This window comes from Mustela lutreola, chromosome 1 (assembly GCF_030435805.1).
Source record: "Mustela lutreola isolate mMusLut2 chromosome 1, mMusLut2.pri, whole genome shotgun sequence".
NCBI lineage: Eukaryota > Metazoa > Chordata > Mammalia > Carnivora > Mustelidae > Mustela > Mustela lutreola.
This window is the reverse complement of record NC_081290.1, coordinates 59224479-59251166: the sequence shown is the minus strand read 5'-3', so window position 1 is coordinate 59251166 and position 26688 is coordinate 59224479. Positions and strand designations below refer to the sequence as shown.

Here is a 26688-nt window from a genome sequence, read left to right as displayed (position 1 = left end):
AAGTTTATGTTTATCCAATGTGATATGCCAAATAGATTTCAATTAAAAAAAGAAATAACTGTGCTCAACATGACTTGCTGGCTTGGACGTAGGTCCTTAAAAACCTCTTTTTAAAATCTGAACTTTCAAAAATGTTTCCACAGGGAAATGTTGTCAATTGTAAAATCAATAATTTAACTGGCAAAAGCACCAAATTAATCAGATTCAGAAAAGAACGGGGCTTCTCTACACAAAGGATTCTGGCAAACATTAACAAAAGAGGGTTCTAGTACAGTGAACTCATCTTCAGATGAATGGATTCAAAGTAAACCACACCGACAAACCGAAGACTGGAAATAGCGTCATTGCCTAATAAACAAGATGAGGTGCACTAAAAAGGTAAAGTATACAGGAAGGGTAGAGAGCTATGCAATTAACACATCTGAGTAAGTGCTGAAATAAATGTCTTTTGAAAAATGATAAATAAAAAGAGATTTCCAGAGTTTCAAATATTGTTATCAAGTCCTAGAAACAGTCACATCAGCATAAAAATTTTCAATTGGTATTTGCTTTAAGACAGACATACACACACACACACACACACACACACACACACACAGAGAGATTTACTATGAAAATAAGACCAGGAACACTGAGAAAATTAAAGAAAATATAAGGATGGGAAAAGACAATTATACCTTTTTAGCTAAATGGGATGGGCACAGAGTAGATGGGATTGAGGGAAAATGTAATTTATCTGTTGCTTCTCAGCAAACCAAAAACTTACCTTTAAACTCTAGGATCTTACTCTGATTTTTCATTCTATCAAACATATGAATTGGTGTACTATTATGGTGGTATTTTTAAATGCTTGTTAGTATTCACATTTATTTATTAGTGTAGGGACTGCCTTTATAATTAATACCATTATTAAATTGTGTATTAAATTAACAATAAAATAACATCAAGAACTGGTCTTATTACAAGAGGGGATGTTTTAGAAGAACAGAGAACACAGACTCAAAGAAAAAATAATGTTTTACCAAAGAGAACGTGCAGGATGCCAAATGGAGTAAACTCTAAGACAAAACTTAAATAAACTGTTGGGACTTTGTATGAAATATAAAAAGAATATGGTAGTATAGTAATCCTGGAAGAACTTAAATAAAGAAGTACAAAACAATATGATCAGCATCTTAACCCATTATTTAACTACTGATTAAATGTGTATTATATTAATCTCAATTTTAGGACAAAATGAAGTTTCAAGGGTATCATAATTGAACAAAAAGTTAACATCTTCCATCTTCTACACTAAACACTGATTCACTCATACACACAATTTATTCCTAAGGCTTTTAGGGATATGTACAGAGGGTGTATAAATGATAAAGGAGTCAGTGGTGAAATTAATGTCTTTAGGAAATAAATAGTTTTTTAAAAATAAAAGTTCAATATAATCACCTGTGACTGTTCTATTTCTGCTTTGTTTAATTTGATTCCAAGGATTTCAGCAGCAACTTTCTGAAAACACAGGAAGACCTACATAACAAAAATAGGTTTAAATGATTTAAAACAGGCATGCTTAAGTTAATGTCAAATAAATTGAACTTTCTAAAAAATGATAAACATCAAGAATTGTGAAAATATGATGTACCAAGTTATTCAAAAAATAGCTCTGTCAAATGCAATAACATTTTAAGTATAATAATTTTAAAATGATTAAATCACAATTTGAAAATCATGCAATTCACTAAACATAAAGATATTTATCCCTAAAAATTTACATTTAAATTTTTTTAATTTTATTTTGTATTTTATTTATTTGAGAGAGAGAGAGATCACAAGCAGGAAGAGGGACAGAGGGAGAAGCAAATTCCCCACTAAGCCCGACAACACAGGGCTGGATCCCAGGACCCGGGGATCATGACCTGAGCCAAAGACAGCTGCTTAATCAACTCAGGTGCCACCTCAGGCACCCCTACATTTAAAAAATTTTAACAAAAGAGAATTAATTACAGATACTACATTTAAAAAAAAAAAAAGACTACTAGCATAGCAAACTCCTAAAAGTCCAGGGGAAAACAAATTAGTCTGTACTTTAGTACCAAGGTTTTTCACTGCCAATTTTATATTGGTCTTTTGATCTGGCTTTAGCCTATCTTAAAAGTGCTTAACTTCTAACCCTTTAATAATCTTTGTGGCATTCATTAATTTCAATAAATGAGCCATAGCTCTTGAGCAAAACAATTTAGTAATCTTTATTTTATTGGTTCAGAGTAAAGGAATAGTATACTGTGTTATCCTTAAACAGAAACCAAAAGTACTTTTCCATAAACAGACTTTCATACATACTTAGCATATGCTGAGCTCACTAGGATTCCCAGGACTCCAACCCAGACACTGACTATAATGTTATACTTGTCTTTGTTTCATAAGCGCCTTTTCATATTCTTACCCCTACTTATCTCATGCTTATTGAATATTTATTGCAACTAATTTTTATTTCTAAAATAAAAGATACATACTTCCAAAAGGCTTATGTCATTTACATCCTAAAAGGGATTATATATGATAGTTCACTCATGGTCAACATTCAAGAAAAATGAGAAAGCTAGCATGATCGGATGGAGAGAAAGTGGGGGATTATGAAGGACAATAAGCAAAGAGATTAAGGGAGTACACATATCACATAAGATCTGGTAAGCTATGGAAATACTTTGACTTTTACTCCGAGTTAAATGGAAGCCATGGGAAGATGGCTTGATGTGACTTCTATTTTAATAGGGTCAATCTGATTCTTATATTGAATATTCTCACTACAGAAGATAAAGGGTACAAAAAGAGGAGCCAGCAAGGACGCTAGTGTAAGAGATGATGGAGGCTTGAACCAAAGTGGTAGCAGTAGAGAGGATAAGAAAGAGTCACCAGATTCTGGATATATCATGAAAGAACAACCAACAGGACTTAGCAATAGACAAATGTGGGGTATGAAAGAAAGAGAGAAGTCAAGAAGGATTCTAAAATTTTCTCCACCTTAGCACTTAGCAGAAGATCCGCCATTTATTGAACTGGGGAAGACTATGGGAGATTTCAGGAGAGACTATCAAGAGTTTAGTTCTGAACCTGGATAAGACTAGGGCTGCTTATTAGGCATGTAAGTGGAGATGCTGGGCAGGCTGCAGTTCAGGGAAGAGGTCTGGTCAAAGCCCTGAGGCTAAATGAGGTCACTGGGGAGTAAGTTTAGAGAAAGGTACCAAGGACTGAGCCCTAAGGCACTCCAATATTCAGAAGATGGAGTGAGAGGGAATCAGCAAAAGGAAATGAGAGAGTAGCTAGTGAGGTGAGAGTAAACCAGGGGGTGTAGTATCCTGGAAGGTAAGTATTTCAAAGAAGAAAGAGTGATTGACTATTCTATATGCCTCAACTAAGTAAGATGAGGACTAAGAACTGACCACTGCATTTAGCAAAAATGAGGTCGTTGGTGATTAGAATAACAGTAGTATGGGTGAAATACTGGGTGAAAAAGTCCAGGTGAAACTATTCAAGAGAAACTACGAAGAGAAAACTGGAGACAACTCTTTCAAAACACATTCCACTGGAACTAGGGGAAAGAAAAAAGGCAACAGTTAGAGAAAACTGTGGGATTCCTTATTTTTAAAATTAGGTAAGTCATAGCATTTTCTGTGATGATAGAATAATCCAGTAGACAGAAAAAAAAAAAAAAAGTGATGATACAGGACGGAGAGAGAATTGCTGAGCATCAATGTCCATTCCTAGGCCAAGAGAAATGGGACTAATGCACAATGCAGGAGTGGGCCCTAACCAGGAGCATGGATGGTTTTGTCCTTCAGTAACCAGACAGAAGACAGAAGATATGGGAGCAAGGAGAATGGGAGCAAATGTGGTGGCAAGACTATGCAGTTATCTTCTGTTGACTTCAGATTTCTATAGAATAGAAAACAAGGTCATCAGCTCAGAGAATGGATGAGGAAATGTTGAAGATCTGAAAAGAGAAGAGAAGTTATGAAAACAGTCATCAAGGTGAGAGGGAGTGATGTTGGCTTATGGACATGGGGTAAAACCACTGAGCAGCATTAAGGCCCCCCCTTCAGGCTAGTGATTGTGAATTTTAAGTGAAACCTCCAGCATGCCTCTGTTTCTCTCTGATCACGTTCAAATACCTGGGTGCTGCCACAAAACAGCAGGAGCTTGGTTTAAACCAGAGTTAAGGTTTAGACAAGTGAAACTGAGAAAGTCAAAGCGAGGAAAGGGAATTGAGGGTATACATATGGCAATGATTTTTTTTTAAGATTTTATTTATTTACTTGACAGAGAGAGAGAGAGAGAGAGATTACAAGTAGGTAGAGAGGAGGCAGAGAGAGAGAGGGGGAAGCAGGCTCCCTGTTGAGCAGAGAGCCCAATGTGGGGCTTGATCCCAGGACCCTGAGATCATGACCTGAGCCGAAGGCAGAGGCTTAACCCACTGAGCCACCCAGGCGCCCCTACATATGGCAATGATTTTGATTGGCCAAGAGATTTAAGTTAGGAAAACAGGAAAATGAGGACATGAAAGGAGGTTGGGGACATTAAAAAGATGTTAAGATGTGCATCTAGCAGGTTCTGCCAGGACTGCAGATTGTCTGGACTAGGGCATTCAGAGGTATGAGCTGGAAAGACAGGAGGGTGGTCAGTGATTAGGATGTCTGACATTGAGATGTTGTGATCTGTAATGACAAAGCCTAGGAGTGAGTGGCTAAGGTGGGGTGGAGGACAAACAAAAATACTGGAATCACTAAGAATTACAACAAAGGTAATATCAGAGAAAGTACAGTCAGGAGCTCAACCCCCCAGGTGATGAGGAAAATAAGCTGAAGATGGGGATGACTGAAGTCTCAAAGTGATTCTACAAGAATAAACCATTTCAAAGTTGCATTTCAAAGGAAAATAACAAGGATTTTTAAGAATGGCTCAACATAAGTACCAAAAAATATGGAGTGGTTAAACACAAGGTAAATTACTGGAAGTTGAAATAGTTCTAGGGGCACTTAGGTAGCTCAATGGGTTAAGCTTCCGACCCTTGATTTCAGCTCAGGTCATGATCTCAGGACTGTGAGACTGAGCCCTACATCAGGCTCCACACTGGGCATGGAGCCTGCTTAAGATTCTCCCTCTCCCTCTACCCCTTCCTGCCCACTCACATGTTCATTCACTCTCTCCCTCTCAAAAATAATAAAAAATTATTAAATAAAATAAAATAATTCAAAAATGACAGAAGATCCTTAGGAAGATAAGTGAGGGTAGAAGCCCAATCCATGTATTTATCAAGGAGTACTGATTTTACACATTTTTGAATGGCATGTGTGGGTATGTGCCCATGTTTGCATTATCTTGGAGGAAAGTTCTGAAAATAATCAGAAAATAAATAGGTAATGAAATTTTTAAAAGTTCAACCTTGATAGTAATCAAAGAAATTCAAGCACCAAGGTACCTTTTTTTTTCTTATTTTTGGCCTACCAAATTAACATAGATTTAAAAGTAAATTTAAAAATCCTGGATGTTAAAAAAACACCACAGTGAAATAGCACTAATACAATGTTGGCAGTAGGATGGATTATTAAATCTACTTAAATCTAATGGATTATTAAATCTCTTTAATAGTATCAAATGACATGGTCAAATTTTCTGCTCACAAATATATTAAATAAAACATTAAAACACCAAGTTATTTCTATATTTATGATCTTAATTTTTAAATAAATTTTTAGTGCAGTTAATAACTCTGGACGGTCACTACTTAGGTTTACAAATCCTATCCCCACCACTCATTAGCTGTGTACCCTGGACCCCCCTTACATAAACTGTCTAGGACTCCTCTATAGCACAGACATAATGGGAGAAGCACAATGCAAGTCACAAAGCAAGCATTCAGTGAATGCAATTCACTAGCAGCAACAGCATGAGCATTTGGGAGCATCAGAAAACTATAAGGAATCACAGGAGGTTGTGAATGGTAATCTCTGGATGCTGAGATAGTGGGTGATTTTTATGTTCTTTTTTTTTTTTGGATATATGTTCTTTTTCTCTCATACTTTTAAATTCCCTAAAATAACCATAAACTTAGGTTAAATGAATTATAAATGTAATATAAACAGAATAAACATTTTATCTATTTTATGTCTTCAATAGGAATTAATTTATTCCAAAAGTTAAGCCTAGGAAGTGTACTTCCTGTGAATACTATTACTAAAAACGATCGCTCATAATATTCAATATTCATTATTTTACTTACAGAGTCTCCTGTCTTTGCTGAGACAAAGTGGCTACTAAAACCATTTTCCTGGCAAAACCGTAAGTGTTTTTCAGGTTTTACTGTTCGCATATGTTCCAAATCAACTAGAAAAGTAAACAAAAACAGAGAATAAAACTCAGTATCTGAATCAAACAATACATTAACATGTTTAAATTTGACTTACTTTCCAAAATTATTTCCCAGCTTAGACACTAGCTGTGTCACCTTGAGCAATTCTTTAACCTTTTTATGCTTGAGTCTATAAAGCTAAAAACTGAGACTAACCATGTATATATATACATGTAATATATATATACGTGTGTGTGTATACACACACACACACACACACACACACACACACACCCCTACCTTATGTAGAGTTATTTGAGAGTGAATGCATCGATGATGCACAATGACCAGCACATAAGAAGTGCTTGAAAAATGAAAGCTATCATTCTTATTACCTACAGCTTCAAGGCACATTGATGAGACCCAAAAAAAGACCTACTTAGCATAACATGTTTAAACATAATGATTATGGTTGACACTTGAACATCGTGGGTTTGAACTTAGATGTGGATTTTTACAGTACAGCACTATAAAAGTATTTTCTCTTGCTTGTGATTTTCTTAACAGCATTCTTTTCTCTGCCTGATTTTATTGTAAGAATATAGTATATAATACACATAGCAAACAAAACTTGTGTTAATTGACTGTTTATGCTATCAGTAAATCTAGGCAATAGTGAGCTGTTTGTGGTTATGTTTCAGGGAGCCAAAGTTATACATGGATTTGACTATGCAGGGAATTGGCACTCCAAACCCCCATGCTGTTCAAGGGTCAACTGTAACTGAAAGATGCACTTACCCAAGCATATTTAGTTTGAAACAATTTAATTGCTTTAATAATTACAATAGTTCTGCAATCTCTATAAACTTTAATGTTAACACAAATACAGAATTAATTTTATGCCAAAAGGTAGCAATATTTTGTTGCATGCTTACTTTATTTGAAACCATGGTTTAATTTCACAAAGATACATCTCAGTTGCTTTCCAAACCTAAAGTATACATTTTGAAAGCACTCAGTAAGGGGATATTTCCTTGAATAGGTATAGGTGCTTTAAAGCAAAGCACGGTACTCATGGCCAATACTGGTTTTATCCAGCACAGTCTATTTTTTCAAATGTGATCCTTTATTGGACAGTTTCTCTTTTTACAACACTACAGACCCTATAAGGGTGTTGACTCAATGCCGTCAAATTATAAGGCAAATATATTTGCAGGATTTAAGGACAACTAGGCTCTTTGAGTCAATATAGGAAAAAAAAACTTGAACTGATTTCCTGAGGAAGGGACCCAACTGACTTGTAAAAAGTTGTAAATTTGTAAATCTACTAAGCTTACATAATAGTGGCAATTGATTATCAACTAAAAAATGTTCTCATACTACATAAAAGGCTTTACTTAAAATTATACTGAAGGTCTTTAGTTTGCAGGCTCAAAAGATCTTTCTCTAGGAGATTTTTGATCTAGTGGGGGATTTCTGAGTCTCATTTATATTGCTTAGCTTGGATAATATGGAGCTTTTTTCTTTTCTGGCCACAGGTTGTTGTTCCTTAAACATCACTGAGACCTTATTTACAAGAACAAGCCAAAAAATATCCAGATACCATAGGCATCAATTTGTAGAAGACTAAAATACTAAGCTATTAGCACTGACATTTATACATCTAGTTTATCATAATAGTGAGGCTAAAATGCTTTCCTAATTCAACATGAGTAAGAACAAGTCATGTCACTAAGAAAATTAACCAATGTGGGGCACCTGGGTGGCTCAGTGGGTTAAGCCGCTGCCTTCGGCTCAGGTCATGATCTCGGGGTCCTGGGATCGAGTCCCGCATCAGGCTCTCTGCTCAGCAGGGAGCCTGCTTCCCTCTCTCTCTCTGCCTGCCTCTCCATCTACTTGTGATTTCTCTCTGTCAAATAAATAAATAAAATCTTTAAAAAAAAAAATTAACCAATGAAATCACTGTCCAATTAAAAATTAAAACAAACACATAGTTTGTCATTTACTATATGTGTGTATTCATCTTTTTGAATGGAATAGTCTATCATTGTTCCATTTTTTCTTTCTTGTTTTTCCTCTTTCCTCCTGTCCACCAACAACCTAACTACCACATTCACTTACTTATAGCACTGGGGAATTTATTACCCAAGCAAAAGGTTTTCCCTAATAAAGATAACCATGATGGGGCACCTGGGTGGCTCAGTCAGCTGAGTGTCCAACTCTTGGTTTCAGCTCAGGATCATGAGATCAAGCCCCACGGCAGGCTCGGAGCTCAGCAGGGAGTCTGCTTGAGATTTTCTCCCTCTCCCTATGCCCCTCCCCCAGTTCACACTCTATCTCTCTAAAATAAATAAATATTAAAAAAAAAAAGACGATACCCTTGAGAAACTAGTACTATCGCTGATCAACTGAAAACAACAACATTTATGCATCAAACACTTATTAAGTACCTATTATATACCAACTAGTAGGTTAAGCAATAAGAACCCAAAGATGGAAAAGATACAATCCTGGTCCTAAAAAAGTTATCATCCATACTTTAGGAGCATAAAAGATCATCAGCAATTGAAGCAGTTATAATTGAGAGTCTGACAAAGGAGACAGCAGATAGAGAATAGGCCCTCCCAGAACTTTACCACAATGTTTTCCTCTGCTCTGTTAAAATTTAGTGGGCAATGTTTAAGAGGACTCAGTTACTAGAATTCTTAACTCTAAATGATCCAGAAATGTATATTCTGAAGATAAAGTTATAGTGAGACACTGGAAAATCTTTCCTTTTTTCACTTTTAAGATCATCCTTAAAAATATTATCCAGTGACAATGCATACATGTGGTAATACTCTCATATATGTGATAACATTCTATCATATAAGTGGTAACACTCACTGCTTTAATTGCCTTTATGTCCTTCAGTGAACCACACCATCTGCAGCCCAGTTTCTTTTAGCTCTGCTTTCTTCCCCGATTTTTTTTCCTTAAGATTTTTACAGTAGCTTCCTCAGTGGCTTCTCTGCTTTACATTTGACTCTCTGTAGTTTATTCTCAGCAAAGCAACCCAAATTAACCTTTTAAAACGCCAGATTACTTTTTGTTTGTTTGTTTGTGTTCTTCACAATCCCCCAGTAACTTCCCATCTCTTTTACAGTGGCCTATGCACCCTGTGTGATCTGGTTTCTGGCTTTTTAAACCACATTTACACTGTTTCCCTTTTTTTGCTAACTCATTTCAGCCATCCTGGCTGGCCTCCTGTTTTTCTCTTACTACTAAGTGTAATCTTCCTTTAGGGTCTTTGCACTTACAATTATCTCTGATTATGTATTTTTCCTGTTAGTTTCTTTATCAAACTGTAAGCTCCTTGTATCTGTAGCACCTAGGACAGTGCCTGGCCAAATAGGCCCCCAACAGAAAAGACAAGTATGTACGTACATTATACGGCAGAAGTTTAAAACTTTTTTCAAGGAAGATATTAAAAATACAGGAATTTTATTGATGTGGAAGCATCTCAGAAACTAAAAAAGGATCGAAACTAGGGTCTACAAATGGGAGGTCAGAGCTGTATAGGATAAGAATGCAAAAGATAAACCAATGATATTAATACCCTAGGTTTTCTTGTGTAGGGAACATAAGCGAGGACAAAAAGCACAAAGATGAAAAAATTCTAAGTCTACATTAGACAGACAAGAAAATCCAAATTTTTTATTGTCAAAACCAACTATGCAAAATAAAAAAAAAAATTATGTGGCTCATTCATCCTGACCTGTATATTAAAATGGAAAAGGGGAAAAAACATTGTCAAGACACTAAGACTATCTGTCATGTTCCTAAAATCACATGAAATAGAAGTCGTATGAGAAGCCTAATTTTGGTTAACAACCTTAATTTTGACAAAACTTAGAAAGCTATTAGAAAGAACCACCTAGAATCAAGATGGCGGAGAAGTAGCAGGCTGAGACTACTTCAGGTAGCAGGAGATCAGCTACATAGCTTATCTAAAGATTGCAAACACCTACAAATCCAATGGCAGATGGACGAGAAGAAGAACAGCAACTCTAGAAAAAGAAAATCAACCACTTTCTGAAAGGTAGGACTGGCGGAGAAGTGAATCCAAAGCGACGAGAAGATAGATGGGGGGGGGGGGGGGCTCCCAGCAAGTGGCGGAGCAATGGAGCACAAAATCAGGACTTTTAAAAGTCTGTTCCACTGAGGGACTTCGCTCCAGAGGCTAAACCGGGGTGAAGCCCACGCGGGGTCAGCGTGACCTCAGGTCCCGCAAGGTCACAGAAGGTTTGGGGGTGTCTGAGTGTCACAGAGCTTACAGGTATTCGAACGGGGAAGCCGGCTACAGAGACAGAGCCGAGGAGTGAGCTCCCAGCTCAGGGTTACCTTGAACGGGTCGCAGGCTCGGTGAGCTCGGAGCGCAGCTGGAGGCCAAGGAGACGGGAGTAATTGGGCGCTGTTCTCTGAGGGTGCACTGAGGAGTGAGGCCCCGGGCTCTGGGCTCCCCCGGGGCAGAGACTGGGAGGCCACCATTTTCATTCCCGTCCTCCGGAACTCTACGGAAAGTGCTCAGGGAACAAAAGCTCCAGAAAGCAAACCCAAGTGGATTACTCAGCACAGCCCAGCCCAGCCCCTGGTAAGGGCAGTGTAATTCCGCCTGGGACAAAGACTCTTGAGAATCACTACAACAGGCCCCTTCCCCAGAAGAATGAGAAATCGAGCCAGGACCAAGTTCACCTACCAAGGAGTGCAGTTTCAATACCAAGGAGAGCAGCTGAATTCCAGAAGAGGAGAAAGCAAAGCACAGAACTCATGGCTTTCATCCATGATTCTTTAGTCTTGCAGTTAATTTTTTTTTTCTTTTTCAATTTTTTTCTCTTCTTCTGCTAATTTTTTTTAACTTTTACCTTTTCTTTTTTTAATGTTTTTTTAACTAGTTTATCTAATATATATATATATTTTTTTCTTTATTATACTTTTTCTTTATTCGTTTTTTTTTAATTGTTTCTTTTCTTTTTTTTTTTTTTCTCTTTCTGAACCTCTTTTTATCCCCTATCTCCCCCCCCTCACAATTTGGGATCTCCTCTGATTGGTTAAAGCATATTATCCTGGGGTTGTTGCCACCCTTTTAGTATTTTACTTGCACCTTCATATACTCTTATCTGGACAAAATGACAAGGTGGAAAAATTCACCACAAAATAAAAGAACAAGAGGCATTACCAAAGGCTAGGGACCTAATCAATACAGACATTGTTAATATGTCAGATCTAGAGTTCAGAATGATGATTCCAAGGTTCTAGCTGGGCTCGAAAAACACATGGAAGATATTAGAGAAACCCTCTCAGGAGAGATAAAAGCCCTTTCTGGAGAAATAAAAGAACTAAAATCTAACCAAGTTGAAATCAAAAAAGCTATTAATGAAGTGCAATCAAAAATGGAGGCTCTCACTGCTACGATAAATGAGGCAGAAGAAAGAATTAGCAATATAGAAGACCAAATGATAGAGAATAAAGCTGAGCAAAAGAGGGACAAACAGCTACTGGACCACGAGGAGAGAATTCGAGAGATAAGTGACACCATAAAATGGTATCACTTATTCTAAACAACATTAGAATAATTGGGATTCCAGAAGAAAGAGAGAAAGATTCCAGAAAAAGAGAGGGGAGCAGAAGGTATACTGGAGAGAATTATTGGAGAGAATTTCCCCAATATGGCAAAGGGGACAAACATCAAAATTCAGGAGGTGCAGAGAACCCACCTCAAAATCAATGTGATAAAAAAGAATAGGTCCACACCCCGTCACCTAATAGTAAAATTTACAAGTCTTAGTGACAAAAGAGAAAATCCAGAAAGCAGCCCTGGAAAAGAAGTCTGTAACATACAATGGTAAAAATATTAGATTGGCAGCAGACTTATCCACAGAGACCTGGCAGGCCAGAAAGAGCTGGCATGATATGTTCAGAGCACTAAATGAGAAAAACATGCAGCCAAGAATACTATATCCAGCTAGGCTATCATTGAAAATAGAAGGAGAGATTAAAAGCTTCCAGGACAAATAAAAACTGAAAGAATTTGCAAACACCAAACCAGCTCTAGAGCAAATATTGAAAGGGGTCCTCTAAGCAAAAAGAGACCCTAAAAGTAGTAGATCAGAAAGGAACAGAGACAATACAGTAACAGTCACCTTACAGGCAATACAATGGCACTAAATCATATCTCCCAATAGTTACCCTGACTGTTAATGGGCTAAATGCCCCAATCAAAAGACACAAGGTATCAGAATGGATACAAAAACAAAACCCATCTATATGTTGCCTGCAAGAAAATCATTTTAAACCCAAAGAACCCTCCAGATTTAAAGTGAAGGGGTGGAAAAGAATTTACCATGCTAATGGACATCAGAAGAAAGCAGGAGTGGCAATCCTTATATCAGATCAATTAGATTTTAGGCCAGTCTACGGCCATAACACCCTGAACGCGCCCGATCTCGTCTGATCTCGGAAGCTAAGCAGGGTCGGGCCTGGTTAGTACTTGGATGGGAGATTTTAGGCCAAAGACTATAATAAGAGATAAAGAAGGACACTATATCATACTCAAAGGATCTGTCCAACAAGAAGATCTAACAACTTTAAATATCTATGCCCCCTAACGTAGGAGCAGCCAACAATATAAACCCATAAATAACAAAATCAAAGAAACACATAAAAAATAATACAATAATAGTAGGGGACTTTAACACTCCCCTCACTGAAATGGACAGATCATCCAGGCAAAAGATCAACAAGGAAATAAAGGCCTTAAAGGATACACTGGACCAGATGGACATCACAGATATATTCAGAACATTTCATCCTAAAGCAAAAGAATTCACATTCTTCTCTAGTGCACATGGAACATTCTCCAGAATAGATCACATCCTCGGTCCTAAATCAGGTCTCAACCAGTATCAAAAGATTGGAATCATTCCCTGCATATTTTCAGACCACAATGCTCTAAAGCTAGAACTCAATCACAAAAGGAAATTTGGAAAGAACCCAAATACATGGAGACTAAACAGCATCCTTCTAAGAATGAATGGGTCAACCAGAAAATTAAAGAATTGAAAAAATTCATGGAAACAAATGATAATGAAAACACAACGGTTCAAAATCTGTGGGACACAACAAAGGCAGTCCTGAGAGGAAAATATATAGCGGTACAAGCCTTTCTCAAGAAACAAGAAAGGTCTCAGGTACACAACCTAAACCTACACCTAAAGGAGCTGGAGAAAGAACAAGAAAGAAACCCTAAACCCAGCAGGAGAAGAGAAATCATAAAGATCAGAGCAGAAATCAATGAAATAGAAACCAAAAAAAACAATAGAACAAATCAACGAAACTAGGAGCCGGTTCTTTGAAAGAATTAATAAGATTGATAAACCCCTGGCCAGACTTATCAAAAAGAAAAGAGAAAGGACCCAAATAAATAAAATCATGAACGAAAGAGGAGAGATCACAACTAACACCAAAGAAATACAGACAATTATAAGAACATACTATGAGCAACTCTACACCAACAAATTTGACAATCTGGAAGAAATGGATGCATTCCTAGAGACATGTAAACTACCACAACTGAACCAGGAAGAAATAGAAAGCCTGAACAGACCCAAACCAGTAAGGAGATTGAAACAGTCATCAAAAATCTCCAAACAAACAAAAGCCCAGGGCCAGATGGCTTCCCGGGGGAATTCTACCAAACATTTAAAGAAGAACTAATTCCTATTCTCCTGAAACTGTTCCAAAAAATAGAAATGGAAGGAAAACTTCCAAACTCATTTTATGAGGCCAGCATCACCTTGATCCCAAAACCAGACAAGGATCCCACCAAAAAAGAGAGCTATAGACCGATATCCTTGATGAACACAGATGCGAAAATACTCAACAAAATACTAGCCAATAGGATTCAACAGTACATTAAAAAGATCATTCACCACGACCAAGTGGGATTTATTCCAGGGCTGCAAGGTTGGTTCAACATCCGCAAATCAGTCAATGTGATACAACACATCAATAAAAGAAAGAACAAGAACCATATGATCCTCTCAATAGATGCTGAAAAAGCATTTGACAAAGTACAGCATCCCTTCCTGATCAAAACTCTTCAAAGTGTAGGGATAGAGGGCACATACCTCAATATCATCAAAGCCATCTATGAAAAACCCACCGCAAATATCATTCTCAATGGAGAAAAACTGAAAGCTTTTCCGCTAAGGTCAGGAACACGGCAGGGATGTCCATTATCACCACTGCTATTCAACATTGTACTAGAGGTCCTAGCCTCAGCAATCAGACAACAAAAGGAAATTAAAGGCATCCAAATCGGCAAGGAAGAAGTCAAACTATCACTCTTCGCAGATGATATGATACTCTATGTGGAAAACCCAAAAGACTCCACTCCAAAACTGCTAGAACTTATACAGGAATTCAGTAAAGTGTCAGGATATAAAATCAATGCACAAAAATCAGTTGCATTTCTCTACAGCAACAGCAAGACAGAAGAAAGAGAAATTAAGGAGTCAATCCCATTTACAATTGCATCCAAAACCATAAGATACCTAGGAATAAACCTAACCAAAGAGACACAGAATCTATACTCAGAAAACTATAAAGTACTCATGAAAGAAATTGAGGAAGACACAAAGAAATGGAAAAATGTTCCATGCTCCTGGATTGGAAGAATAAATATTGTGAAAATGTCTATGCTACCTAAAGCAATCTACACATTTAATGCAATTCCTATCAAAGTACCATCCATCTTTTTCAAAGAAATGGAACAAATAATGCTAAAATTTATATGGAACCAGAAAAGACCTCGAATAGCCAAAGGGATATTGAAAAAGAAAGCCAACGTTGGTGGCATCACAATTCCGGATTTCAAGCTCTATTACAAAGCTGTCATCATCAAGACAGCATGGTACTGGCACAAAAACAGACACATAGATCAATGGAACAGAATAGAGAGCCCAGAAATAGACCCTCAAATCTATGGTCAACTAATCTTCGACAAAACAGGAAAGAATGTCCAATGGAAAAAAGACAGCCTCTTCAATAAATGGTGCTGGGAAAATTGGACAGCCACATGCAGAAAAATGAAATTGGACCATTTCCTTACACCACACACAAAAATAGACTCAAAATGGATGAAGGACCTCAATGTGCAAAAGGAATCCATCAAAATCCTTGAGGAGAACACGGGCAGCAACCTCTTCGACCTCTGCCGCAGCAACATCTTCCTAGGAACAACGCAAAAGGCAAGGGAAGCAAAGGAAAAAATGAACTATTGGGATTTCATCAAGATCAAAAGCTTTTGCACAGCAAAGGAAACAGTTAACAAAACCAAAAGACAACTGACAGAATGGGAGAAGATATTTGCAAACGACATATCAGATAAAGGACTAGTGTCCAGAATCTATAAAGAACTTAGCAAACTCAACACCCAAAGAATAAATAATCCAATCAAGAAATGGGCAGAGGACATGAACAGACATTTCTGCAAAGAAGACATCCAGATGGCCAACAGACACATGAAAAAGTGCTCCATATCACTCGCCATCAGGGAAATACAAATCAAAACCACAATGAGATATCACCTCACACCAGTCAGAATGGCTAAAATCAACAAGTCAGGAAATGACAGATGCTGGCGAGGATGCGGAGAAAGGGGAACCCTCCTACCCTGTTGGTGGGAATGCAAGCTGGTGCAACCTCTCTGGAAAACAGCATAGAGGTTCCTCAAAATGTTGAAAATAGAACTGCCCTATGACCCAGCAATTGCACTATTGGGTATTTACCCTAAAGATACAAATGTAGTGATCCAAAGGGGCACATGCACCCGAATGTTTATAGCAGCAATGTCTACAATAGCCAAACTATGGAAAGAACCTAGATGTCCATCAACAGATGAATGGATCAAGAAGATGTGGTATATATACACAATGGAATACTATGCAGCCATCAAAAGAAATGAAATCTTGCCATTTGCGACAACATGGATGGAACTAGAGCGTATCATGCTTAGCGAAATAAGTCAAGCAGAGAAAGACAACTATCATATGATCTCCCTGATATGAGGAAGTGGTGATGCAACATGGGGGCTTAAGTGGGTAGGAGAAGAATAAATGAAACAAGATGGGATAGGGAGGGAGACAAACCATAAGTGACTCTTAATCTCACAAAACAAACTGAGGGTTGCTGGGGGGAGGGGGTTAGGGAGAAGGGGGTGGTATTATGGACATTGGGGAGGGTATGTGCTTTGGTGAGTGCTGTGAAGTGTGTAAACCTGGTGATTCACAGACCTGTACCCCTGGGGATAAAAATATATGTTTATAAAAAATAAAAATAAATAAAAATAAAAAAGAAAAAGAAAAAAAAATCTCCAAACAAACAAAAGCCCAGGGCCAGATGGCTTCCTGGGGGAATTCTACCAAACATTTAAAGAAGAACTAATTCCTATTCTCCTGAAACTGTTCCAAAAAATAGAAATGGAAGGAAAACTTCCAAACTCATTTTATGAGGCCAGCATCACCTTGATCCCCAAAACCAGACAAGGACCCCATCAAAAAAGAGAACTACAGACCAATATCCTTGCTGAACACAGATGCGAAAATTCTCACCAAAATACTAGCCAATAGGATTCAACAGTACATTAAAAGGATTATTCACCACGACCAAGTGGGATTTATTCTTGGGCTGCAAGGTTGTTTCAACATCCGCAAATCAATCAATGTGATACAACACATCAATAAAAGAAAGAACAAGAACCATATGATCCTCTCAATAGATGCTGAAAAAGCATTTGACAAAGTACAGCATCCCTTCCTGATCAAAACTCTTCAAAGTGTAAGGATAAAGGGCACATACCTCAATGTTATCAAAGCCATCTATGAAAAACCCACTGCAAATATCATTCTCAATGAAGAAAAACCGAAAGCTTTTCCGCTAAGGTCAGGAACACGGCAGGGATGTCCATTATCACTACTGCTGTTCAACATAGTTCTAGAAGTCCTAGCCTCAGCAATCAGACAACAAAAGGAAATTAAAGACATCCAAATTGGCAAAAAAGAAGTCAAACTATCATTCTTCACAGATGATATGATGCTATATGTGGAAAACCCAAAAGACTCCACTCCAAAACTGCTAGAACTTGTACAGGAATTCAGTAAAGTGTCAGGATATAAAATCAATGCACAAAAATCAGTTGCATTTCTCTACAGCAACAGCAAGACAGAAGAAAGAGAAATTAAGGAGTCAATCCCATTTACAATTGTACCCAAAACTGTAAGATACCTAGGAATAAACCTAACCAAAGAGGCAAAGAATCTATACTCAGAAACCTATAAAGTACTCATGAAAGAAATTGAGGAAGACACAAAAAAATGGAAAAATGTTCCATGCTCCTGGATTGGAAGAACATTGTGAAAATGTCTATGCTACCTAAAGCAATCTACACATTTAATGCAATTCCTATCAAAATAACACCCATTTTTTTCAAAGAAATGGAACAAAGAACCCTAAAATTTATATGGAACCAGAAAAGACCTCGAATAGCCAAAGGGATATTGAAAAAGAAAGCCGAAGTTGGTGGCATCACAATTCCGGACTTCAAGCTCTATTACAAAGCTGTCATCATCAAGACACCATGGTACTGGCACAAAAACAGACACAAAGATCAATGGAACAGAATAGAGAGCCCAGAAATAGACCCTCGGTTAACTCTATGATCAATTAACCTTCGACAAAACAGGAAAGAATGTCCAATGGAAAAAAGACAGCCTCTTCAATAAATGGTGTTGGGAAAATTGGACAGCGACATGCAGAAAAATGAAATTGGACCATTTCCTTACACCACACACAAAAATAGACTCAAAATGGATGAAGGACCTCAAGGTGAGAAATCCATCAAAATCCTTGAGGAGAACACAGGCAGCAACCTTTTCGACCTCAGCCACAGCAACATCTTCCTAGGAACATCGCCAAAGGCAAGGGAAGCAAGGGCAAAAAATGAACTATTGGGATTTCATCAAGATCAAAAGCTTTTGCACAGCAAAGGAAACAGTTAACAAAACCAAAAGACAACTGACAGAATGGGAGAAGATATTTGCAAACGACATATCAGATAAAGGGTTAGTGTCCAAAATCTATAAAGAACTTAGCAAAGTCAACACCCAAAGAATAATCCAATCAAGAAATGGGCAGAAGACATGAACAGACATTTCTGCAAAGAAGACATCCAGATGGCCAAAAGACACATGAAACCGTGCTCCATATCACTCGGCATCAGGGAAATACAAATCAAAACCACAATGAGATATCACCTCACACCAGTCAGAATGGCTAAAATCAACAAGTCAGGAAATGACAGATGCTGGCGAGGATGCGGAGAAAGGGGAACCCTCCTACCCTGTTGGTGGGAATGCAAGCTGGTGCAGCCACTCTGGAAAACAGCATGGAGGTTCCTCAAAATGTTGAAAATAGAACTGCCCTATGACCCAGCAATGGCACTACTGGGTATTTACCCTAAAAATACAAACGTAGTGATCCAAAGGGGCACGTGCACCCGAATGTTTATAGCAGCAATGTCTACAATAGCCAAACTATGGAAAGAACCTAGATATCCATCAGCAGAAGAATGGATAAAGAAGATGTGGTATATATACACAATGGAATACTATGCAGCCATCGAAAGACATGAAATCTTGCCATTTGCGACAACGTGGATGGAACTAGAGGGTATCAAGCTTAGCGAAATAAGTCACGCAGAGGAAGACAACTATCATATGATCTCCCTGATATGAGGAAGTGGTGATGCAAGATGGGGTTAAGGGGGTAGGAGAAGAATAAATGAAACAAGATGGGATTGGGAGGGAGACAAACCGTAAGTGACTCTTAATCTCACAAAACAAACTGAGGGTTGCTGGGGGGAGGAGGGTTAGGGGAAGGGGGGAAAAATTTTTAAAAAGGGAAAAAAATGATGAAAATTAAAAAAAAAAGAAAGAACCTGTACAGTTTTTAATGTATTTTTAAAATACAATTTATAATATTTCATATTTTATAATTTAGACTTACAGCAAGAAAGAGACAGCAACAAAAGCATATGTCAGGGTTTCATGGAATACTAACAATCCAGTGAGAAGTGGTATTTTCTCAGTAACGTAACTAATAATTATGATTGACAGAATGTTAGGCTACCTTAAAGGCCTTTTTAAGAATGTTTTCACATAAACCTATGAAAGCATTGTTCAATCAGTATGCAAAGAAAAGCAAGTGAAAGAAAAAACAGAACTGATGTCTACCTTTCAAATGGCAAAACTAAAAACAAAACAAAACAAAAGAAAAAAAAACAAAAACCCAAAACAACATGAGAACACCCACAGTTGATGGTACTACTAGTTTTTTGAAAAGCAACTTGGAAATCTGTGCTGAACTTTAAAACATTTATACTCCATAACCACATAACATAACTTGGAAGAGTTTATCTTGAAGAAAAAATCAGAGGTGTAGAAAAGTAACAATTATAAATTAAGATCTTCACCACACAGTTATCTGTAGCACAAAAAAATATCAGAAGAAAGATTCATGTCCCAAAAGAGACACAGAGTTAAATTATGGCACAACCACATAATGCAATATACTCTCTGGCCATTAAAAATCACAGACTTAAAGACTATTAACTGAAGTTTTAGTAATGATTTTTTGGGTTTGACACAAAAAGTAAAGACAACAAAATAAAACATAAACAAATGGGACTACATCAAATTCAACTTCTCCACAGCAAAGGAAACCATCAAACAAAATGAAAAGGCAACCTACAGAATGGGAGAAAATATTTGCAAGTCATATATCTGGTAAGGAATTAATATCCAGAATATATGAAGAATTCATACAACTCAATAGTGAAAAAACAAACATTCCAATTATAAAATGGGCAAAGAAACTGGATAGATATTTTTCCAAAGAAGACATACAAATGGCTAACAGGTACCCAAAAAGAAACTCAACATCACTAAACATCCGAGAAATAAAAATTAAAATCACAATGAGATACACCACATCTGCCAGAATAGCTATCATCAAAGAGACAAGAGACAACAAGTGCTGGCCAGAATGTAGAAAAGGGAACCCTTGTGCACTGTTGGTAGAAATGTAAAGAAGCATGGAATATGGAAAAGAGTATGGAGGTTCTGCAAAAAAAAAAATCCCACTTCTGGGTATATAACCAAAGGGAATGAAAATAGGATCTTGAAGAATATCAGCATTCCCATGTTCACTCGCCAGGATGGCTGAGTTAGTTAAGCATCCAGCTCTTGATTTCAGCTCAAATCATGATCTCACAGTTGTGAGATCAAGTCCCATGTCGGATGTGGAGTCCCAAGTCCCAGGCTGGATGTGGAGCCTGCTTAAGATTCTTTCTCTCCCTCAACCTCTGTCCCTCCCGCCAACTACAAAAAAAAAAAAAAGAAAAAAAAGGATGTGGTGTACACACACACACACACACACACACACACACACACACACACACACACACATAAACAATGGAGTATTATTCGGCCATGAGAAAGAAGAGAATCTTACCATCTGCAAAAGCATGGATGAAACCTATGGGCATTATGCTAAGTGAAATAAAACAAAGACAAATACTATATGATATAACTTATATGTGGAATCTAAAAAAGCTGACCTCAGAAAAATAGCAAAATGGTGGTTACCAGCAGCTAAGGGCTTGGGGAAATGGGAAGATGTTGGTCAAAGGGTACAAATTTCCAGTTAAAAGATGAGTAAGTTCTGGGATTCTAATATACAGCATTATGCTGTTAAGAAAGCAAATCTCAAATGTTACCACCACTAAAAATAAAATGGTAATTATGTGAGGTGATGGAGGTGTCAGCTAATGTCATGGTGATAATCATTTATGCAGTATGTAAGTGTATCAAATAAACAGGTTGTATACCTTAAGTTTATACCACGTTACACATTAATTATATCCTAATAAAGGTGAAAAAAAAAGACTCTTTAAGTGAAATAAACAAGAGTATAGGATGTTAAATTTAAAAGTAGAGTACAAAATTGTGTATTTAATAAAAGTCCTATTTTATAAACATAATAGATATAGGTACATAAATGACAAAAATACACTAAAATTTGGTACATAATTTTTTGAAAGAGTTATATTTATTTATTTCATAAGCAGGAGGACAAGCAAGGGGAGGGGCAGAGGCAGAGGGAGAGAAAGAGAATCTCAAGAAGACTCCATAGTGCAGCCCAACACCCTCAATCCCACGACCCTGAGATCATAACCTGAGCCAAAATCAAGAGTCAAATGCTCAACCAACTGAGCCACCTGGGTGCCCCTGTTACACCAATTTTTAAAAATTAAAATTGGGAAGAGTAAAATTTTTAAATGACAGCTTTTATTTTAGACTATCCTTTCAAAGATGTTTTTACATCAAGCAGTCTAGAGATAGTGCCTTCCTCATGGATAAAGCTTAAGTCTGTACACTGTCTGGTATAATAAAGATGGTACCCACCTCTAGAGCAAAGTTCTGAGGTTTACTTGTAACCCATCATAAAGGATTCAGGTTTCCTAAGCTCCTTGGCTGTGATAAAAATCACTGCAAGCATATATCATCTACGTAGGCCCTCTCACACTGCCCTAGTGGAACTTAGGAACAAGGAGAACCAGTGCAAACAGGGCTGACCTTGCCTGCTTGCTGTGATATGAGTAACAAAGTCCTTTATCTCTGACCCAGGATCTCAGGCCTTTTGCCAATGGCCACAGTGGCAGTAGGATAATTTGTTAGCTTGCAAGTAAGGTAAAATCTAAGATCCTTCCCTGTTCTTAACAAAAAGAAGAGTGAAATAGATAAACAATTGATAAGACAGTGAGAGCGGACAGCGGTTTATCAACCTACAGTGCATTTCTCAGCTTGGCTTGTGGTTTGGTATGGCCATAACACTAACTTCTGATCAATGTAATGAAGAAGTGACATGCATCACTACTAGGCCTGACCCATATAAAACTTCCAGGTGTAGGTGCCTGGGTAGCTTCGTCGATTAAGCATCTGCCTTTGGCTCAGGTCATGATCTCAGGGACCTGAGAAGCTCGATCCTAGGATTGAGCCCCGCATGAACTCCCTGCTCAACAGGGAGTCTACTTCTCCCTCATTCTCCCTCCGTGCTTTCAAACAAACAAACAAATTTATTCAAATAGATAAATAAAATAAATAAAATCTAAATTAGTTAATTAATTAAAGTTCATTTTAAAAATGAATAAATAGGGGCACCCGGGTGGCTCAGTGGGTTAAGCCTCTGCCTTCGGCTCAGGTCATGATCTCAGGGTCTGGGATCGAGCCCCACATCGGGCGCTCTGCTCAGCAGGGAGCCTGCTTCCCCCTCTCTCTCTCCGCCTGCCTCTCTGCCTAGTTGTGATCTCTGTCTGTCAAATAAATAAATAAAATCTTTTAAAAAATACGAAATAAAAATTTAAAAAATTAAAAATGAATAAATAAACCTTCTAGGTGTGGTAGTCCTTATTCTCCTGCTTCATGGTAACCAATGAAGCCATCTGTTGAAAATGGCAGTTCCATAAAGATCTAAGGAGTTTGTATCTGAAAGGGGGATGAACCACTAGTGATAAGCATTACCTGGTTTTGGTCTTTACATAAACAAGAAATAAATTTCTATTGTACTAAGATGGTGAAACTTTAGGAATTGTCTCTTTATAGCATCTAGCATTACCTTAACTAATACAGATTACCTAACTAACATAAAATATAGGTCTACATCATTTTTTTTTTTAGATTTTTTATTTATTTAGATTATTTATTTATTTATTTATTTGACATAGAGAGATCACAAGTAGGCAGAGAGAGATGGGAGAGAAGCAGGCTCCCTTCTGAGCAGAAAGCCTAATGCGGGACTTGATCCCAGGACCCTGAGATCACAACCTGGGCTGAAGGCAGAGGCCTAATCCACTGAGCCACCCAGGCACCCAAAGATTTTCTTTTAATTTTTTTTTTTTTTTGAGGATTTTATCTTTTTTAATGCAACCTCTACCCCAAGCTTGGGGACTGAACCCACGACCCTCAGATCAAGAGTCAGAGCTTACTGACTGGGCCAACCAAGGACCCCGGTCTACATCATTCTTGTTAACAATGAACCTCTTCCTGAGTATACACTGAGTCTTGAGTTATTAACTAATGATAACTGAAAGTTATAATTAGCCAAATAACAAAAATCTAAGCACTATAATTTTCTCTTTGATTGGGTTATGTCAATATTCAGTCACAAAATTACATTGAATAATCACAGATTGAGAAGCCTCTTTTGCATTTTTTACTTACTAGGGAAAAAAAATAAAACATGAAATATTGGAGAAATGTCCTTTCTTCTGCCATTCAATGGCTCAAGTAATACATGGAAAATTGTATGAAAACAAAAATGCATTCTTTGTCACTACATTTTGTTGGAAGATACAAGGAAAGATTTTTCAACAATTATCAGGTCATGACCAATCTTGTTTTATTCATATCCCCACTCTCAGATTATTTTAAGAAACTCAAACATATTATATATAACTTCATCCATAAATATTTTAGTATCATGTACCTTATTTTGTTTTGATTTTATTGAGGTTCATAGCTTTGATTTAGAAGCAACAAATCAAAATTTTGTATCCAAAGTTGTCACTTTCATCCTTCATTTGGCGTGCTAATTCTAATGGAACACTAACTCTATAAATTGATGTGATGGTTCAAAATTTATTCACTAGATAACTTCCAGGATAAAGTGGCCTATATAAAGGCCCAGAGACAGATTTTATAAGTAACAATAAATGATGTTTAATAAAAAGGATTCTAATAAAATTCACATCATATCAAATATCATAAAGAGTTATTGCAAAAAATTTATTCATAGCCCAATAGATTATCTTTGTTACTATTTTATTGATATAAAGTGATGATAGATTACATATGAGAATTAATCTCATATAAGAAATAACTTTTTGGTACTTCTCAATCGTTTATAATAAGGCAAATGAAGAAAAAAAAACTATGGTTCTTCAATAATTCACCAATTTATGTGAATACCTATTTACGTGAAGAGGAAGTAAGACATGGTAAGTAAAAATGCAATCTTCAGAACCAGACTGCCTGGGTTTGGTTTCCTGTTTTATTACCACTTGTGAAATTTTGAACAAATCATTCTCTCTGTATCTTGGTTTTCTCATTTATAAAAGGGGGGCAACAACAGTTCCTACCTCATAATGTTACTATGATAGATAAAATAAATATGTAAAAACCACATACTCAGTAAGTATTAGCTAGTGTTAGTGTGGTTTGTCTATCCATTCGTTTATTCCTGAGTTATTTACCAGCACCACCTAAGTGCTAAGTGCTAGGAAGGCTAAGAGAAACACATATAGAAAGGTATATAGTGGAATTCTAAGACCAAGAGAGCAACAGTATTCTATATAAGATAAGGTGCAACAGGAGAACAGAGAAAGGAAATTTTTAGAACTGCTTAAAGGAAAGATCTCACAGAGAAGATGATGCTTTAGCTAACTACTGAAAGATGAGGAAAAACCCAGTTAGACAACCTTGGGGTAGAGAGGATGTATATACTCTTTAACAAAGGAAAATGTGCAAAAGCATCTGGAAGAACCTGGCTTCTAAGAGATGGTGAAATCAGCAGGGCTGAGGCATCAGGATCTTATGCTGGGTGCTAAGGAATTCATATTCATACAGGTAACATCTGCACAGCTCCACTTTTTTTTTTTTTAACATTTTATTTATTTGAGAGAGAGAGAGTGAATAGGAGGGAAAGGAGAAAATGAAGCCAACTCCATGTTGAGCACAAAGCCATACAGACCCCAAACTCACAACTGTAAGATCATGACATGAGCCAAAACCAAGAGTTGGACACTCAACCAACTGCACCACAGCTGCACTTTTCACCCATCTTACCTTAGCTATTCCAGCTCACCTGAGCAAAAACATCGGCACAAAAAAGAAATCCTTGTGAGTAACATATATTGAAAATCCTTCAACCTTCCCTTATTGAATTCAAAGCCCTTCCATTCACTATACAATAGCAACTCCTTGTTTCTAAACTCAAACCATTCAAAAGAATATTACAAATGATTAAAAAAAAAAGGGGGGGGGTATACTCCTACAGATTTCATGGATATGGCATTTTTTCTGTTCAGCCATCTTGTATAACTAGTTTTATTCATATCCCCATTATCTATATAACTTTAAAAATAAAAGCCGGCAAGTTTTACACACATGCAGCTGATTGTTTTTCCTCCAAAAGTTGTTACAGTCCTACACGTTAATCAACCTAAAGATGACTCAGATTAACTGTGTAGTCACAAAAATCACAGGTTACCAAAAAAAAAAAAAAAAAAATGTGCTTCTTTGAAAGAAGTAAAAGAATACCTTAAGATCCTTAAGATTCATTTATTTAATAAATATAAATACCTATTATGTGTCAAGTACTGTGCTAAGTAAAAGCAATAAAGAACAAAATACATTAGCCTTAATCTCACAGTAACAAGGGAGAAAGACTGATAAACAAGTAAACACATAAATACACAAGGCAATGAAACAATTTTCATAATCTGAATTTGGGGGGAAGGGTGGATGGAGAGTGATAGGAACCAAGATAGTAATTATGCCAATTTTATATGGTAGCTATGGAAGACCTCTTTGATCTGAGATCTAAAAGATAAGGACAAGCCAACCAGGCTAAGAGGAGACTGGAGGAGAAAAATGTTGCAGTTTCTGGAACAGCTGGGGACAAACCTAACAGAGGAAAATGACTGAGTACAACTGAGAAAAACCAAGAAGCATAATGAGTAAGAGTAGGGGCATGCAGCAGGTATAACATGAGGATTCATATAACCCAAATTCACCAATGCAAAGCCCTTACAGAGTTGTAACCAATGGCACAATGTGATCTTGCATTTCAATAAAACTACTTTGGCTACTATGAAGAAGAAAGATGGGAAAGGGCAAAAACAAACCATTCCAGGACACTTGGAAAGCAATCTAAACTCTGTTTCAAAATTTGCAAATACTTTGGAACCTCGTAACACTCCTGGAAAATAGGTAAAGCATTCATCTAATTCACATCTGAAAAAAACAAGGCTTGGAGTGAATTAACCGAAGTCCCAATGTTAGTCATCAATAGCACCAGAATTAGAACAGAGCCACCAAAAAAAAAAAAAAAAAAAAAGGAACAACAACAAAAAAAAGAACAGATCCACCTAATTCCAAATCCACCTAGTGTCTTACCAAGAAGAATGAACA

The 26688-nt window shown here is 37.1% G+C and overlaps 1 protein-coding gene across 2 annotated transcripts in view; it reads right to left on the bottom strand.

The window, feature by feature from the left end:
- RAB28 (RAB28, member RAS oncogene family) overlaps positions 1-26688 on the bottom strand; it is a 101339-nt gene that overhangs the window by 7854 nt on the left and 66797 nt on the right. For both annotated transcript variants that reach the window (XM_059165311.1, XM_059165308.1), the window contains exons 5-6: positions 6272-6375; positions 1444-1521 (exon numbers count right to left, since the gene is read on the bottom strand). In XM_059165311.1, the coding sequence (XP_059021294.1) occupies positions 1444-1521; positions 6272-6375 (182 nt within the window). The remainder of the gene's footprint in view (positions 1-1443; positions 1522-6271; positions 6376-26688) is intronic.